This window comes from Labeo rohita, chromosome 22, assembly GCF_022985175.1.
Source record: "Labeo rohita strain BAU-BD-2019 chromosome 22, IGBB_LRoh.1.0, whole genome shotgun sequence".
NCBI classification, from domain to species: Eukaryota; Metazoa; Chordata; class Actinopteri; order Cypriniformes; family Cyprinidae; genus Labeo; species Labeo rohita.
In genome coordinates this window covers 21,184,766-21,204,971 of record NC_066890.1, presented here as the reverse complement: position 1 = coordinate 21,204,971, position 20,206 = coordinate 21,184,766, and the positions used below count along the sequence as shown (strand labels likewise).

The window sequence follows — 20,206 nt, the reverse complement described above, 5'->3', positions numbered from 1 at the left end:
TTGTTTTAATTTTGGAGTGAAAAATTAACAGTAAAATGTTAATGTAACTTAAAAACTAACAGTAAAATAAGAATAATAACTATGTTGTTGTTGTTGTTGTTGTCATTAATAATAATAATAATAAAAATAAATAAATGTCTAGAAGTAGGTGTGTTTTATGTAAAATAAAATTTCTCATGATTATTCTCTTTTGATTTTGGAGTGAAAAATGACTAGTATGTGTTAATAACCAACAATAAAATAATAATAATAATAATAATAATAATAATAATAATAATTGTCATGATAATAGTAAGTAGGCACATTGTATGTAAAATAACATTTCTATTTTTGTTTTAATTTTGGAGTGAAAAATTACCAATATGTCTTAAAACCTAGCAGTAAAATAAGAATAATAACTATGTTATTATTAAGAATAATAATTTTGGAGTGAAATATAACCCAGATGTGTATAAACCCAACAATAAAATAACAACAATAACCATAACGATAGCAATAAATAAATAAATAAATAAATAAATGTCTAGAAGTAGGCGTGTTTTACAAGGAAAAAAAAAAAATCTAATTATTATTCTCGTTTGATTTTGGAGTGAAAAATTACCAATATGTGTTAATTACTAACAATAATAATAATAATAATAATAATAATAATAACAATAACAATAATAATAATAACAACAACAACAACAACAATAATAATTGCCATGATAATGGTAAATAGGCGTATTTTATGTAAAATAACATTTCTATTTTTTTATTTTTATTTTGATGTAAAAAATTACCAATGTCTTAAAGCTAGCAGTAAAATAAGAATAATGACTATGTTATTATTATAATTATAATAATAATAATAATAATAATAATAATAATAATAATAATAATTATTATTATTATTATTAAGAATAATAATTTTGGAGTGAAATATAACCCAGATGTGTATAAACCCAACAATAAAATAACAACAATAACCATAACAACAGCAATAAATAAATAAATAAATAAATAAATGTCTAGAAGTAGGCGTGTTTTATAAGGAAAAAAAATTCTAATTACTATTCTCGTTTGATTTTGGAGTTAAAAAATGACCAATATGTGTTAAAAACCAACAATAAAACAACAGCAATAAATAATAATAATAATAATAATAATAATAATAATTTTTTGGATTAAGATTTAAAAAATGTCAGAAATGTGAATGATGTGAAAAGTCAGAATTATGAAATATAAACTTTAAATAGCAAGAAAAAGCTTGTTTTTCACCACAGAATAAATAAATAATAGAAACGTCAAGCTTATAAATAATAAAATATAGTGGTAAAAAATAATAATAATAAAATATAGTGGTAAAAAAAAGATGTTTTCAAAATATAACAATAAAATAGCAATAAAATAATAACAATAACCATAACAACAGCAATATAAATAAATAAATAAATAAATATCTAGAAATAGGTTTATGTAAAATAGCATTTCTCATGATTATTCTCTTTTGATTGTGGAGTGAAAAATGACCAATATGTGTTAATAACCACCACCACCACCAAAAAAAAAAAACAAACAAAAAAAACAATAATAACCATAATAATAATAATAATAATAATAATAATAATAATAATAATAATAATAATAATAATAAAAAAAATGAAAAAAATAAAAAAATAAATAAAATGGTAGATTTAGTGAAGCAAAACAAAGACCTTAATGTACTGCACACGTTTCCATGGCAAATTCGAACAGCCACAGGTCTGACTTTCAGACAGTTCGCTTTATCAACGCAATATTTACTGATAATACCAAAATAACAAACCATACAAGAACGATTACCACCCACATCAGCCAAAACATTCAGGGTCGTGTGCTAACGGCACATCAGTGTCGGCAGGCGGCAGCAGCGGAAGATCCTGCGAGCAGAAGCAGCTGAAGCGGAAGTGCGTACAACAGCAGCTGATGCGATAAACGGTAAATCCACGAACCCAACCATACTATAGGCTTTTTACGTATATTTACAGTCAAATATTTCAGTTAAACGTACAGTAAGCCAACCGTCGCTTGTCAACAGTAACGTCTATCCTCCTTCGGCCTGTCGTGAGTCAAGAAGCAAATAGAAACACGAACAACTGATGCTCCTGTAATATAAAGTTAATCAGGTGAATCTCACGAAGACATTTCTGTCATATTTCACCTCAGAGCTGAAAGAAAGAAATGTGTTTCTAAGGATTTTATGTGTGAATTAAGATTTATGCGTCTGTATGTTGTTAAATATGTCGTGTATGACTAAATATACATATTTGATTGTTTTACTTTTCATTTATAGACATTTAAGACATTTAAGTATTTAAATATATATATATATATATATATATATATATATATATATGTATGTATTATTAAATTTTTTGTGATTATTTATTGATTATTTATGTATTATTTGCATTATATTAACAGGTTTCTTCCTGAAGCACAATGCCTGAAGTGAAGTCAATGTTCAGAGAGGTTCTGCCCAAACAAGGTGAGGTTTTTTCCCCACTGTTGTTGTTGTGTTTTGTTCAGCAGACTTGCATTTTTGTCTGGTGCGCAGCTTTCGACATCTCACCCTTATACAGACTGAGTCGAAAGACGTCCCACGTGACAACCAAAACAACCGCCGCACTGGAATCCACAGCTGAACTTTAGTCCGTATTTTGCTGCTGTAAACACCCGGCGCATGTGGGTTTGTCAGTCAGCCATGTGTTTCATCCATGCAGGTCAGCTTTCCATGGAGGACGTTCCCACCATGGTCTTGTGCAAACCCAAACTCCTGCCTCTGAAGTCAGTGACGCTTGAGAAACTGGAGAAGATGCAGCAGGAAGCTCAGGAGCTCATCAAACAACAAGAACTGGCTTTAAAGGAGCAGCAACAGCCTGAGAAAGCAGAGTAGGGTACACTTACGAGAGATGAAGTACACACTTCCATCACAACCTAATATCAGCACATATCACTTTTAGTATAGTCAGTCATAGGTCAACTTTCAGATGAAAGGTTTTCATTTTTTGTTTGCTCTTTTGGTAGAAACGATATTTATGCAGGAGTTCATGTATGCTTTAGTTCATAAGGCCGCACATGAATGATTATTTAGTTCAGTTTCAGATGCCAGAAAGATCATTTGTAACAGTTGCAGCTCTGTTGCATGGTTTCAATAGCTGTATTTTCAAATTATTTTTTTTAAAAACGTATACAAAACTATAAGTCACTGTAAATGTAGGCTTTGGTCAAATTAAATGGCAGCTAGTTTGTGCATGAGTTTGGGATTATGCACAGGTCTTTACATTCCTGTCTAGTACTTTTCACTTTGTAAATGTCATATTTAAATATCTATTTATCTTCAAAACCACGTCTTTTTTTTTTTTTTTGGAAGGAATGTATACTTTTATTCTGCAAGAATGCATTTAATAGATCAGAAATTATAGCTGAGGCATTTATAATGTTATAAATAATGCTTTTCTTTACATTTTTTATTCATCAAAGAATCATAAATCACAAAAACATGGCTGCTAGAAATTCAGCTTTGGCATAAAAATAAATTATAACCATAACAACATAAATAAGAAAGGTAAATAAATAAAGAATTAAGCTTGTTTTATGTGAAATAACATTTCTTGTTATTATTCTCTTTTGAGTTTGAAGTGTAAAAAGACCAATGTGTGTTAAAAACCCAACAACTAAAGAATAAAAACAACCATAATAATTTTGAATTGAATTATAATCAAGATGTGTTCAAAGCCAACAATAAAATAATTGTAATCATAAAAATAAATTATATAAAAAATAAATTATGCCATTAAATAAAATATACAAGTAATTAATGATAAATAAATAAAAACAATAAAGAATTAAAACATAATTAAAAGTGAAATATAATCAAGATGTGCTCAAAATCAACAACAAAAATCATAAAAATGTATTATATAAAAATAAATTCCTTCCTTCATTATTGATAAATATAAAAATAATGTATTAAAAGTAAAATATAATCAAAAACAACAATAAAATAATAACCATAAAAATAAATTATGCCATAAAATAAATTAAATGTATAAATAATAAATATATTTATTAAATTAATAAATATAAATAAAAATTTTAAATGTAATTAAAATAATCAAGATTGTGTTCGGAACCAACAATAAAGTATCTATAACCATAAAAAACAAACTATATTATCATCTAAAAATAAATTATGCCATAAAAATAAATTAAATATTGAAATAATTAATTCAATTAATGATAAATAAATATAAATAAAAAAATAAAATAAAATGTAATTAAGTGAAATATAATCAAGATGTTCAAAATAAAATATTGTTTTATGTAATTATGCCATAAAAATAAATTAAATATATAATAAATAAATTAAATTAATAATATAAATAAAAAATACATTATGCCAAAAATAAAGTATTATAATAAATTAATTTATTAAATTAATGATAAAGAAATATAAATAAATTAAATAAATTCAAATGTAATTAACAGTAATTAATTAATTGATTAATTATTTGTTTAAAAAAAATATATTGCCATAAAAAAAAAGATACCATAAAATAAATTAAATAATGATAATATAAATTAAAAAGGTCAAATGTAATTAAAAGTGAAGCATAATCAAGAGGTGTTCAAAACCAACAATAAAATAACTATAAGCATAGTTTATATATTTTCAAATTTATTAAAATAGAAAATTAATATTTTAAATTGTAATAATATTTCACATTTCTACTGACTTTACTGTATTTTTGATCCAATAAATGCAATGTTACATTGCAACTTTTTGAGATTATGGATTCTAAACATTTACGGTTTTCAATATGATGTGAATATTAAGTACATATTAATAAAAAAAAATCATTTAAAAATAATAATATTTAATTTTAATATTTTAATATTCATTTGACTTTGCGTTGTCTATCGTCCACCAAGTCTGGTAAATTTCAGGAAATGCCTGAATTGTATTTCACTCCAAAAGCTAAATAACTAAATATCAAATATTTTATTAAATTACTTTTTGCTATTTATTTTGGTTTAAAAAAAAAAAAAAAAGAATTCAATTTCTTAAACGATTAGTTTAGTTCTAGAATAAAAATTTCCTGATAATTTACTCACCCCCATGTCATCCAAGATGTTCATGTCTTTCTTTCTTCAGTCGAAAAGAAATTAAGGTTTTTGAGGAAAACACTTCAGCATTTTTCTCCATATAGTGAACTTCAATGGGGATCAACAGGTTGAAGGTCCAAATTGTAGTTTCAAAGCAGCTTCACAGGGCTCTACACGATCCCAGCTGAGGAATAAAGGTCTTGTCTAGCAAATCGATTGGTCATTTCCTTAAAAAAAAATTAACATTAATATAATTTTTAAGCACAAATGCTCATCTTGCACTATCTTCACACATCATGCATTTTTTTTTTTATCCTTTCTACCTATCTTTAAAAAAAAAAAAAAAAAAAAAAAAACAGCCTCCAAATCAACACCAGTAATCAGTGATGACAACAACATTTTATTATTTATTCATCAACCATTTTAAACAAAGAGCAAGTAAGTTAGGTACATTTCACATCCACCAGTCTACTGAAATATAAAAATAAATGTTCTGGACACCCTCAGTGAAATGATCCCAGCTGCTGTGCGTTGCTCAGTTTTGTCCGTCGGAAACGACATCTTTGAAAAGTCAAATAAAGGGAAAATAAAGCGGAGCACAGTATACAAAAGCAGCCCAGGAGGAGAAAGAGCTCTGAACTTACACGTTCCCTCTGCTTATAAAGCTATGTACACAAATCTGCAAGTCTCTACAAACACTGCTGACTGGAGAACAGGAGTGGCAGTGAACTCAGGAATACAAAACATGGAATGACTAAGTCATACGTGTGGCACTTTCAGGATTAGCTTATATAAGTCACATCAGAAGGATCGTGGGGGGATTTACGTCTCCTTCAGATTTGAAAGTGCCTGGCCCTGCGGTCCCATTGCGTTCTGACAGGAGGAGAAGTTTTAGTACTGAAACCTTCATGACAAATACAAGCAACTTAAAGAAATACAAAGCTCCAGTGAACGTCACGACCGGAGCAGCTGCCACAGAAATGGCTCGCGGGACTCCCGAACTCAGTAGCCCTCGAGTTTGAGGCGCCCGCCGTCTCCTTCACTGATGAACCTCTTACGGCCCCTGACAAACACACAAACAAACACAATTAGTAAGTTCATTTGGGTAACAACATTATCACACATAATAATAATAATAATAATAATAATTATTATTATTATTATTATTAAAAATATTAACATTAACATTATTATTGTTATTATAATTCATACACTGATTTTATGTAATAAGTATACAAAATGCGTTTATACATTACTGATATACATAAATATGGCAAAGAAAAAAACATTAATATGCTAAATGATTTGTTTAAATTACCATTTTATTTATTATTATTAATATTGTTATTATATCTGTATATGTAATAGTACTAATAATAAACTATGTAATAATTCTATCAAATATATAAATTGTTTACACATTACTACTGTTTATAATAAATATGACAATGAAAACAGTAAGTGCTTTGGATACATAAATAATTTTGATGTAATTTTACACGCATTAATAATAATAGTAATAATAATAAATACAAATAATGTTTATGAGTACTTTTTATAATAAATATGACAATAAAACTGTTAATTTGGGTAATGTTATGTGTACAACAATCCATTATAATATAATAATAATAATAATAAAATAATATATAAATAAATAATTGTTATACATGAATACTATTTGGAATAAATGACAAAAAAAAAAGTCAATTTGGGTACATGAGAAATAATTTTGATGTATAATAATTTTATACACATTTGTATTTTAGTACAAATAATAATAATAATAATAATAATAATAATAAATACCTAATTTTTATATGACTATCTGCATGACTTTATTTTTCTATATATTTCTATATAATAAATAATAATAAACACCTAATGTTTATATGACTACTTTTTCTAAATACATTTCTATATAATAATAATAATAATAATAATAATAATAATAAAAAATACCTAATTTTTATGACTATCTGCATGACTTTATTTTTCCAAATATATATTTCTATATATTAAACAATAGTAAACAACAATTGTTATTATTATTATTATTAATATTATTATTATTATGGTATATAAATAACAATAATAGCAATAAATACTGTTTATATATGACTACTTTTCATAATAAATCACAATGAAAATGACAAAAAATTTTAATGTATTACAATGATCTATTGTCTAATAATAATAATAATAATAATAAAAAAACAACAAAAAATGCAAAATGTTATACACAACTAATATTCATAATAAATATGACAACAATCAATAATTTAATTAGGATACATGGCAGTTTTGATGTATAATAATTTTATGTTATGATACATTTGTATATTATGTCATTCTATATTAACAACGTTTATGCATTACTATGCATAATAATTAAAAAAAATTGAAATATAATAATGTTTATTACCATTATGTTAATGTATACCAACAATAATCCATTATGTAATAATAATAATAATAATAATAATAATAATAATAATAATAATAATAAAAAACAGGTCTCAGTGCTAAGGATTTTTTCTACTGGCCCAATTGGGCCAGTGGTTCAAATTTTTACTTCACCTGGTCAAAATTTTCACTGGCCCTAATAAATAAATAAATAAATAAATAAATGAGTTGCTGTTATCATTGTTTTTTTGTTTTTTTTTCATTGTTTCATAGTTTTTGACTCATGTTATCTTTTATTTTAATAAGCTTATGAGACACCAAAATGTCACATACCAATTAAATGGTACTATTCTCGTTTCCAATTTGGATACCACACCTAAACCTACTAGCCTAAAAATTTGTTTATGATTATTAATATTTTATTACAAATAAAAAGATGCAGTTCAAATAAAAACATTCAGTTCCCCTCAGAGATACATTCATATAAACCCCATTTCAATATTTAGGATAATATTTAAAATATTTCACGCATTGTCAAGATGAGTAATTTAACAATTTTGTAGGCTATTTGTCCGTCAGAGACGTGTCTCTCTGTGATCGCTTAAAATTTTAGATTAAAAAGGCTTATAAACACGAGCAAATGATAAACTTTCATGACGACGCAGCAGTGGCCATCAGGCACTCCTTATTGTCGAGCCCTGTAATACTAAAGATAAAAAAATACTGAATTTTATACATTACTGCTTTTCCTAAATATGTATTTTGATATAATAATAATAATAATAATAATAATAACAACAACAACAACTACTAGTACTGTTATTATTATATAAATGGCATTATTATTATTATTATTATTATAGTTGTATGTAGTAATAAGAATTATAGTAATAAGTTTTACATGACTACTTTTCATGATAAATTAAAACAATTAGTCAGTTCATTTAGGTAATGACAAAATGTATTATGTAGTAGTTGTAGTAGTAATAATAATAATAATAATAATAATAATAATGTTTATATATTATTCAAAGAAAGACAACAATGAAAACCAAGTTTATTTAGGTACATAAAAACAATTTTGATGTAACAACAACAACAAATAATACCTCTTATACATCACTACTTAAAAAAAAAAACACCTCACTCACCGACAAGGACAGAGGTCTCTGAGTTTTTTATCAATGAATCCGGCGTTAAAGCTCTGCTCCACGAACTGCTCCAGGAGCGAATACGCACACGGCACGTCAATACTGAGATCTGCCATGTCCAGATACACCCGCTCAAATCCCTGCAAACGGAGAGCATTCACTCAAGATGTGCTTTGAAAGCTGCAGTGATTCAAAGTGACCAGCAGGTGGCGCCATACCCGTCTCAACTGATCCACGGTGATGACCGTGGAGGCGCAGAGAGACTTCAGCAACTGCAGGATCATTTGAAGCGTTCGCTCGCCTTTAGACTCCAAAACCATGATAACAGCCTGAAAAAATATACAGTATTAATAACCAGCCACAAGCGTTCCACTGAAATGTCTGTTTTGTTGTCGTTATTACCTCGTAAACAAACTCATGATGGAAATGTGGGACTTCCAGTTCCCTCAAGCAGCGCTCGGCCTCCACCGTGTCACCTGATAACAGATACTCCTTCAGCAGGAGGTTAACCTGCAACAACAACAACAACAACAACAACAACAACCATTATGCAATGCCATTATTGATGCTTAATATGCTGTAAAATCTTGCAGCTCATACAACAAAGGATGTTATGTAACGCCGTAGGCGATGAACGGGTGTGTCCTTGCCTCTTTGATGAGTTGATTGACGGGTCTCTGGCCGCCGCCCGAACCCCAGAGACTGTCGATGCGAAGGCCCGTCCATCGGCTCATTCTCAGCAGCACGGCCGCGCGGTCCAGAGCCGCTCTGATCGAATGACACAAACTGACGTCAAACCCGCAGTCAAAACACACACGAGGAAAGAAGAGGAAAACATTCAATACCTGGCATATTCACAGTCTACTCGTCCTTTGTAGCCGTCTATGAAGCTTTTCGGGAGGATGTCGTCTGCGACGGCTCGGGCGATGAACTGGCCAAGCATCTGTAAGACAGAAGTCAACATTTACAGCTGAAGATGACTTATTCTGGGAGCTTTCCGCTGAAAACTTTTCCATAGAAAATATTAAAGAAAAAAATATTTTAATTATTGAACATTTTATATTAAATTATAATTGTTATTATTATTATTATTAATGTATTGTTTCATAATATTGAACATATGTACAAAAGCCTCATCAACTTTAATCTTGAAATATACACAGATATTTTTATATTACTTATATATCACTTTTTTTTTTTTTTTTTTACCAATTATTTGCCGACTTTTTTGTGCATTGTCAAATTACACTGTCCTAAATAAAATAGAAATAATTTAACAACAAATTATAAATTAATAATTAACATAATAATAATAATAATAATAATAATAGAGTTTCATAATATTCTAATCTTTATAAATATTTATGGTTCATTTTCCATCACACTGTCATAATACAATTTGGTACAACAATTATATAATATTAAAATGTATAATTTTTTGGTCCATTTACAATTCAATGTCATGATTTAAAAATATATATTTTTCATGTAATGATCTGAAATAATTTCCATATTTCTTTATCACACAAAAAAGTAAATTAAATAATTTGTAATTAAAACAGGCCTACATGAATAGTCGATTTGAGAACTTTGACAAATAATAAAAGTACGAAATATAACAGTTTTTTTTTTTTTTTTAAATATAATAATATTTTTATATTTATTTTTCATATTATATTTTTTAGAACTACTTGGCAACTTTTGCTGGATTTTCCAATCACACTGTCCTGAATAACACAAAAATTATTTAACAAATAATTATTAATTTAATCTTGACTCATTTTCCAATCACATAAAATATGGTACAAAATAAAAATAATAAAATAAAATTTGGTACAAAAATTATATATTATATTAGTAAAATTAGTCATTGATTTGTGTGTGTGTGTGTGTGTATTTTCCTCAGATAAATATTTCAAATTTGAATATTAATTATTTCTTGTTTCATTTTCAATTTGCAATGTTATTTAGAAAAAAAGAGAAATATTTCCAGCTAAAAACACTCATTCTAAGAGCATTTCCATATTTCTTGTTTACTCTCACAAAAACCCCTCATGGCACACAAAAAGGAACTGAATCATTTAACACAGCAGAATTTCACTTGAACAGCATAAAAAAAAGCACCTCAAGTTCCTTATCGTGACATTGTTTAAATGCCGTTGTATCTGTGCGTGTCCCACTGTAAACAGTGTGGTTGTGTGCGCAGCTGGAGGAAACTCACAGTCAAATAATGCAGAAAACACATCAGCTCATACTAATGCAGTCGGAGGTCAATATTTGTTCACGTGCCATTTTGGCACGTCCACCCTTTGCATTCGGATTGTATTGGTTGTTGAGGGCAGGAAAGGGCTGCGTTTGCCAAATTCTGCTGCTGGAACAACATTTGCTCTGGTGTTTGGAGTGAAGGCTGATGGGACAGGCCTGAGTAAATGTGTTTGTACAGCAGACGGTGTGTTTGGAGGCCCAGCGCTGAGCCAGCATTCTGCGCACAGACAGACAAAAGCACAAGCTCTGGTGTTTTGATGAAGCCAAAGGAAACAGCTGAAAGTCTCTTCTGACTGGCTCATCTGCACCACCAGACACACTCCGACCACAGAGCGCTCATTGTTAACCGCGGCTTACCAAACGCGCTTTCAGCAAAGTAAACATGCAGCACAGCGGAAACGGTGCTAAATGTTACAGTGCAAAAAATAAACCTACGCGTCAACTAAAGCGGTTCATGATCGTGAACTTTGGCTCATGAATAAACGTCACTCGAATAATTGTGGTTGACAGTTTAATTATCTTCCGTTCATGCCACTTAATACATACTTAAAAAAAAAAAAAAAGTTTTTGTAATATAATGTTATTACAATCTCATATTTATAATATATGTAATATCTAAATTATATTATATACACAATTTAGATCAATTATAAATTTATATATTAAAAAAATGCTAATTAAAAATGTTAATATAAGATATTATACTGTATATAAATTGCGTATATATTTATTATATGTTGATATATTAGATAATATATTAAAAGTAATATCTAAATGATATTATATACACATTAGATACATTTACTTATAATTAAGCTTTAAAAACTGCAACATGCTAATATAAGATATTATAATGTGTTTAACAATATTATACATTTATAAAATGTATATATTTATTATACAATTATATATAAGATATATTAAAAATAATATATAATTATATATTTGTCATTTATATTATACACACATTTATAAATTTGATACATTTATGTTTATAAATTAGATATTAAATATATTTCGAATATGTAATTATATGTTTATATATTTTATGTTAATACATTTAAAATGTTTATAATATGTAATTATAGATTAATATCCAAGTTGTATTAAATATACACACATCAATTAGATACATTTACATACAAATAATTAAACTTTATTAATATCTAAATTATATTATACATTTATTAATTAGACATTTATAAATGCATATATATAATTATATATGTACTATATACATATGTAAATTAGATGCATTTATATATCAAATGAAAGCTTTAAAAATTGCTAAAGAAAACTCTGTTAATATAAGATATTGTACTGTATATATAACAGTATAATTTATATAAATAATACATAAATAAATAATAATAAAAAATATTTTACTGTGTTAATATATTAGATATAATATCTGAAAATATTTATAATATGCAATTATGTGTTATATTATATTAACATGTAAATTATTATATAGACAAATGATAGACATTTATATATGTATGTGAATATATATTAGATATGTTATATATAATATATAATTCTATATTGATCTTAAATATTTACAAAAATTTGAGTTGATCCTTATCCATTTTCTGATCATATTGTCATAAATATAATAAAACAATATATGATATTATAGAAGATAATAATTTAATAAGCAATTGTTTTATACAGTAATAAATCTCTCTGATTAATTCTATAGTACTAATATATAAATACAGTAGTATATTACAAATACTGACATATACTAAAATGAACTAGTATATTATATAGTATATATATATATATATATATAAAACCATCTGCAGTCAACTGCAACTGAAAATATCAAGAAATACTTTGAATATTAAATTATCATTTTTGTTTTCGTTTTTCCCCCACAGGGTCCAAAACAGGAACTGAAAACATTAACAGTAAAATTCAACAAAATGAATCTAAGGCTTTCACAACTAAATAAAAAAGGAAAAAGATAATAAAATAATTAAAATAATTTGTAATGTGTAAATTAATTTATATATACACACAAACACACGCATAAATATATGCATGTATATATGTACATAAATATATATATGTGTGTTTGTCTAATATGCACGGTTAAAGGCATCACATACACTAGCTCTAGCAAGTTACCTGCGGAGCCCCAGGTGTGTCCAGCACCAGGTCGGGCAGCTCTTTAAGCAATTTGTGGAAGGAGGCCTCCACGTCGGTGGCTTTAAGCACCCGCCCACAGAGCTCGCTCAGCAGCCTTGACGTCAGCTCCCTGTGGCTGGCTTTGGCCTCCAGTGCTAGCGATACAGCTAGCATGGGCACGTCGCCACGCATGCTGCCCAGGTTCAGCTCAGCAAGCAATTCCTGAGGGAACAGAGCGAGATGTTCTGATGATAGTGATAATGCAGCGTTCCTCAGGTTTGTTTACTCAGACACGCACAGGACGCTGATTAGATATGAAAGGGCAAAAGCCGTTAGAAATCTCACCGCCACTTCATTAGCATCCCCGTGCTCAAAGTACTCTTGAACGATAGGGGTGACCGTCTTCTCAAACGTCTCCTCGTCCAGAGGGAGGACGACAGTCTCATATACGCAGTTTTCCTGCAGAAACACAAAGTTTGATGGACTGTGTGCTAGTTTCATGATTTATAGAATAGAAAATTCAGATGTTGGAATGTAGCATAACATCACTTCCTCAATCCTCTGCACAAAACATAATACTTTTTCCTCTTATTTCAGTTAATGTCATAAAACTAGAGAGCTAAGCCGTAAGTATACTGACAGTGTCATGTAAACAGCTGAAGATGCAGCAACAGGAACAGATGAGTCAAATCAGCCGAGTCATTTAGCTGGAACTGCTCCGATTGCTTCAAACTTGTGACTAACAAAAGCCAGATTAAATTAAAAGAGGGTTTCGATTTTGAATTTCGACATGATTTTAAAAAGCACATAGTGATGGGTGAAACAGAGCTTTTCTGAATCAGTTAAACCAATGCTTCGCAAAATGATTCACCATTTCGAAGCGTTCCAGTCAGATTGTGTATTGCGAATCATTTGTTTCAGATCAGGACTTCAAATCGCGAATCGTGAATCATTTGATTTACAGTGCAACTTTGCGTATCGTGAATCATTTGATTTATATTGGAGCGGTTTATTGAATCATTTCACAAATTTAATGATTCGCCAAATGTTCCGATCAAAGTCTAATGATTCGCGTTCCGTGCTCTGAGTCCTGATCTGAAACGATGGTTCGTTAATCATTATTTAGATTAAGACTTTGGAGCGTACATCACGAATCATATGATTTAGATCGGAACGAGTTCGTGAATCATTTTGCGAAGTGAATGATTCAAATCAAATGAATCACGATACACCATTTGAAGTCCCGATCTAAATCTAATGATTCACGACACGTGGTCTGATTGGCGATACACGATGTTCCGATCGAAGTAATAATAGTTCGTTAATCATTATTCAGATCAGGACTTAAGAGCATAGATCGGGAATCATTTGATTTAGAGCGGACCTTTCTGTATTGCAAATCATTTGATTTACACAGGTTTGTGAATCATTTTGCGAATTGAATGATTCAAATCAATTGATTTACAATACACAATTTGAAGTTCCAATCTAAATCAAGTGATCGGCAATGCGCGTTCTAAGTCAAATGATTCACGATTCATGAGTCAAGCTTTGAATCCTGATCTGAAATGATAGTTCGTTAATCATTATTCAGATCATGACCGTGGATCAAGAATCATTTGATTTAGACAGGAACTTTGTGTATTGCGAAACATTTGATTTAGATCGGAACAGGTTTGTGAATCATTTTGTGAATTGAATGATTCAAATCAAATGATTTGCAATATATACAATTTTAAGTCCTACTCTAGATCAAATGATTCACAATACGCGAAGTTCCGACCTAAGTGAAATGATTCACGATCCGCGCTCCAAATCCTGATCTGAAATGATGGTACGTTAATCATGTATCGCGAATCATTTGATTTAGAGTGGAACGGGTTCATGAATCATTTTGCAAATTGAATGATTCAAATCAAATGATTCTCGATACGAGATTCGAAGTCCTGATCTAAATCGAATGATCTGCGATCTGACTGACAAAGTTCCGATCTAAGTCACATGATTTGCGAATCACGCTCTGAAATGATGGTGATCATGTTCATGAAGCATTTCATGAATTAAATTATTTAAATCAAATGATTCGTAATACGAGATTTAAAGTCCCGATGAAAAATCAAATGATTCGCAATATGCGATCCACGCTTCGAGTCCTGATCTAAAATAATGGTTCGTGAATCATTATTCAGATCAGGACTTCGGACTGTGAATGGCGAATCATTTGATTTAAATCAGAACTTTGAAGCAGGTAAGCGAATCACTTGATTAATTTCAATTTTTTCTTAAACAGGAGAAAACAAACTAATAAGGCACTACAGTTATACAAATAAAACAAAGAAAAAATGTATACACAAATACATTCCTTAAAAAAAAAAAAAAAAAAAAAAAAAAGGTTTTAATATACTAAAAGTGTATCATACTTTGTAGTACTTTAATAGTAATATTTCACATGTGCTTCACTTTATTTTTGCAATTTTGTTTTTTAATGTTTTTTAGAATTTAAAAGAGAAGATACTGTTTGACAAGTAAGATCTGTCCTTGAAAATTAAAACAGTAGTGCTTGAAAAGTCTTCGAAAATCCTGGAATTTCATTAAACAGTATTTCTACGAACCCTGCGATAAAAATATAACAATAATCCGCACCACTCCAGTCCATCAATTACCATCTTGTGAAGACAAAAGCTGCATGTTTGTAATAAATAAATTCATTATTAAGACATTTTTAACTTCAAGTTGTTGCTTCTGACTGAATCAGGAGAGAAATATGCACAGATTAAACACCATTTACAAGACAAAACAGTCGAAAACCACTAAAAAACAAATATGTGGGTGGATTATGATACGAGAAGACAACAGGAGATGGACTTTTTCACTGGAGGAAGCGTTATTATGGCTTTTGGACTCCTATTTTGGCCAGAAGTGACAGTTAAAACGTCTTAATGATGGATTTGTTTCTTACAAACATTTAACCTTTTGCTTAACAAGATGTTAACTGATGGACTGGAGTGGCGTGGATTGTGTTTTTAATCAGCCGTTTTATCAGCCGGACTCTCATTCTGACGGCACCCATTCACATCCATTGAGCAAGTGATGTAATGCTGCATTTCTCCAAATCTGATGAAGAAAAAAGCCTCATCTACATCTTGGATGTTCTCTTACCTGCTCCGCATCGTAGTTGGGATCTTTAACGTCAACTTCATCTTCATCATAAACCTCTCCAGGTGTCCCCCATACACCTTTACCCCCTGCCCCACCTAAGAATAACCAAACACATAAATAGTAGCTTATCAAAACAACTTTAAAAGTGATATTGTATCAAAAGAGATCAGAAAGAAGAACAAAAACTCATGTTTTTGTGCAGTGGCCAGTGAAAGTACACACTGTTCCTATCACCGTCATGTTAACCACACAGGGTCGTCCCCTCTAAAACGATTTCCCTAAACAGAGCCGGGGCCCTTTAATTCACAGCTGCTGACATCATCTCTCAATATGTGCAGAGGTCTGACCACAAGTGCAAAACTGATACTGTACTGAGAAACAGAAACTAACTCTAACTAGCAGAAGACATCAAAAGAAGATTTTTTTTGAGAAATGGTATTTTTTTTGGCCATAGAATGGAAGTCAGTGGGGTCCAGTGTTGGTTCAATCTCCAAAATATCTTGAAATGAAATGTATTTGAATTAAATGTATGTCTTCACCAGTTTGTAATCCCTGATTTAAATGCAAAACAACCTGACTGGCTTCTGCTTAGCCTGACTGCAAAGCCCCCAAAGAAGATTGTCAACATGCTGTAATCCACTTTTCAGGCCTGTAAGTATGAAGCAGAGCATTCAACCTTGCATGTGGCTCTTCCAAACCAACGGCATTTTTACTGCAACGTCTGCATCTGAAGGCTTCTGGCCAAAAAAAAGCTAACAGGAACTGCAGCCCTGCCCTTCAAGCTGACTTAACCAGCAGTTATATAACACAAACAGCACTGCATATGCCATCGCTGAGGGATTCAAAAAGAGAAGTGTGCCATGAAGTCATCTCGCGGATTATGGGGGAGGTTAAAAGGTCACCACCAAAATCTTCAGATCTCATCTTGGTGGTTAAAACAATCACTGTTAGACCAAGAGTAAAGTCAAAATGTTTTTTTTTTTTTTTTTTTTTTTTTTTTTTTTTTTTTAAAACGTATTCAGCATACAGACAGTATGCTAGTTGGGACGTTTCTGCAAGCCAGACTTTGCCAAATCAATTCAGGTCTGTTGCACTCAGGGGCGATGAACCCTCAACAGCAGACCAACCAATGCTGGCCAAACAAGTGAATAAATAGGAGTGACCGTCTGTTATGAGTGCATGTTTAAACGTGGTTGGAGTTTGGTTGCCGAAGTGCGTCAGTCCTGTGTTTGTTAACCATGTAACTGGCTAAAATGAAGTGGTGGATGCTGGAACACAACCATGTCAACACTGAATGTGCTCTAAGCTCATATAAATGAATCTAGCCTTCCAGAACTTTTAGAATTTCCAGAACTATAAATTCAAATCAGAATCAAAATATCAAAATTCCAAAAAGAAAAGCACTTAATAAAAATCCATTTACACCAAGGGTGGTAACTATAATGATAAAGTTATAATAATAGAAAAATGCAGAAAATTGAACCCAAACCTTTTTTTTTTTTTTTTTTAAATGTCGGACGAAGTTTCGGATACAGTGTATAAATGCCATTGACACAATGTGAGGTCGTATGTATTTTTTAACATGCGAAAATTTCAGATGAGAATATTGGATTGGATAGGCAAGGACCTTAAGTCCAAACGACGACTGTAACACACTGGAACGACAGTTGAAATCGCTTTCAGAATGTTTTTTTTCCAAGCTAATAAATGGTAAAACGCTGACAGCCAATCAGAATCCATCATGCAGCAATAAAACTAACAGAATGTTACTGTTCATTAATGTTGACACTAATATAGTTAACGTTCCATACGGAACAGATAACTTAAGTTTTAATAATTGTTCTAATTCTATTAGAATCAAGTCCACGTTGTAACTATAACGACAACAACACAGAACAACAATATAGATGGAATCACATTTTTTGTAGCTGATGAACGATAAAAACATTAACAGCCAATTAGAATCCAATCTAACTATAACGATAACTATACATTCTTATTAACTGTTCTAACTCTATGAGAATAGTGATATGTTTTTATGCATATTTTGAAGTATCGCATCAGAAACGAGTGATGGGAATGACATAATAAAAAAAAATCCCTTAATTTGTAAAAAAAAAAATTTTAGGCTCTCGAGGTGGTATTTGACTTGTGCGAAGGGTTAATGCGAATAACGGGAGATGGAAATGCATTTGCTGAATAAATTCCTTCATGTGCATCAACAAAGTCACGTGACTTTGTGCTACTGGTTGGCTTAGCCTGACTAACCTATTTTGTCACACGGTATCTGAAATATTGTTATGGTCATTCTGAAATGCCTGAGCAAAATCTGTCATCCAAGTATTTCTGTATAAGTGCCTCCCAGAACCGTCTTAAGCGACTGTTCCCCAACAGCAGGCACCTGCAATGACTGCATTTACTGTGTTTTGTCTACTCATTCTGAGGCGCAAGTCATTTATTATATATGAAGATTATTATATTCAGTGGCTTCGTCTATTTTTCCTAGTGCTATTTAGTGTCGGTGTCTCAGGAAGTGACTACTTTGTTCTTTTTGACTCGTTGGAAGGAAAAAGATGTTTTATGTGAATTTACAGTCTTTATAATCTTGGACAAGGAATCAAACAGCACTAATACCTTTCTTAGGCAGGCCCCGTCCCTTGCCCATCCTCGACTTCCTGTTAAGCAGTTTGCCCTTAGGGCTGGTGGGTGGAACGGCAGACCGGACAGATTCGCCGTTATCGCTCAGCGAGTCGCCCCGGCCCGAGTCCCTAGAGGAGTTCTTCCTCAGACGTCTCTTCACCTTGGCCTTGAGCCTTGCCTCGTGGATGCTGCCGGTGGGGGCCGATATCCAGTTTCCGTTGATCTCATTATTGACATTTCCAGTGAAGGTGTTGTCCTCGTCCCCGGAGGGAAAGGAATCGCTGAGATTTCCAGCCTCTGTGGATGACGAGAGCATTCGTGAATAACTGCAGTACCAGACTAAATATACGTTTGACGCTCAAAAGTTTTTTCTACCCTTAAAAACAAGAGATTGAACAAGGCTTGACCTTGGCAGATATCAAATACCACATAGGAAGGCAAAATACTGCCCTAAAAACATTTATGGCGATATAAAATCTACTTGAACTTAAACTTACCAACAGGGTTTGCATTCAGCCATGCCTCACAGTCAGTTGCCATGGTTAGAAAATGAAGTTTTACAGCTATAAAATGTGCCTTCGCACCTAGAATGCAGAAATATTAGCGTTAATAATGCCCATTTCTTTGTGGGACACAAATAAATGAATAAATGAAAACATGCTGCTCCAATCAGCAGCGTCCATTTGGCTCCAACACAAGCCTGGTACAATGAATGGATCGCATTACCTACAAACAGAAACCTACAGTCTGCTAAATAAAGTGTTCTGGCTAAGAAAAACTCCGTTTTTTATATTTACTGTTATTGTGGTGTTTAAAATTTGATGTAGAGCAAGCGTTCAATGTATGGCGTTATGTGCACGCGCAAGTGCACGAGCACAACATAAACATAAACAAAGCCTCGGGACCAGCAACGAACGAACGCCGTTTTTGTCTTTATTTGACACGGCGTTTAAAATAAACCTTCCAAAAGTCTTAAATATCGCAAAATAAGTTGTTCGAGTCGACAAGAAGCAAATCCTACTAACCTGCTTTATCGCGTAGTCCAAGTTCGAGCGTACGCTCCGTTGATGTTGATTTTGTGTTCTCTGCCCAGCAACTCGATAGCGTCACGCCGTCCTGCGAGCTCTCTGATTGGTTAGAATAATAGAGGCGGATGACAAAGTGACCAATGAAAATTGAGCTCAGCTCAAGCCTGCCTTTCTCGTATTTTCTATGAGGTCTTCGGTTAACATCGTGACTTTCCGCCACCCTTCGATGGACGCTGGAACAGAAGTGATGTCATTATGTAACAGATTGCGCATGGGTGAGGATGAAGTCCTTTT

The 20,206-nt window shown here is 31.1% G+C and overlaps 1 protein-coding gene across 1 annotated transcript; it reads right to left on the bottom strand.

Moving 5' to 3' along the window:
* Positions 1–5,509: 5,509 nt before the first annotated feature.
* pdcd4b (programmed cell death 4b) lies at positions 5,510–20,043 on the bottom strand. Its single transcript, XM_051095678.1, has 12 exons — positions 19,910–20,043; positions 19,382–19,468; positions 18,879–19,181; positions 16,245–16,339; positions 13,431–13,544; positions 13,086–13,307; positions 9,533–9,630; positions 9,338–9,455; positions 9,090–9,197; positions 8,906–9,016; positions 8,688–8,827; positions 5,510–6,193 (listed from the first exon to the last, which is right to left on the bottom strand). Exons 2-12 carry the CDS (start codon positions 19,422–19,424, stop codon positions 6,133–6,135), a joined length of 1,413 nt encoding a protein of 470 aa, XP_050951635.1. The 5' UTR covers positions 19,425–19,468; positions 19,910–20,043; the 3' UTR covers positions 5,510–6,132.
* Between the last annotated feature and the right edge of the window lie 163 nt (positions 20,044–20,206).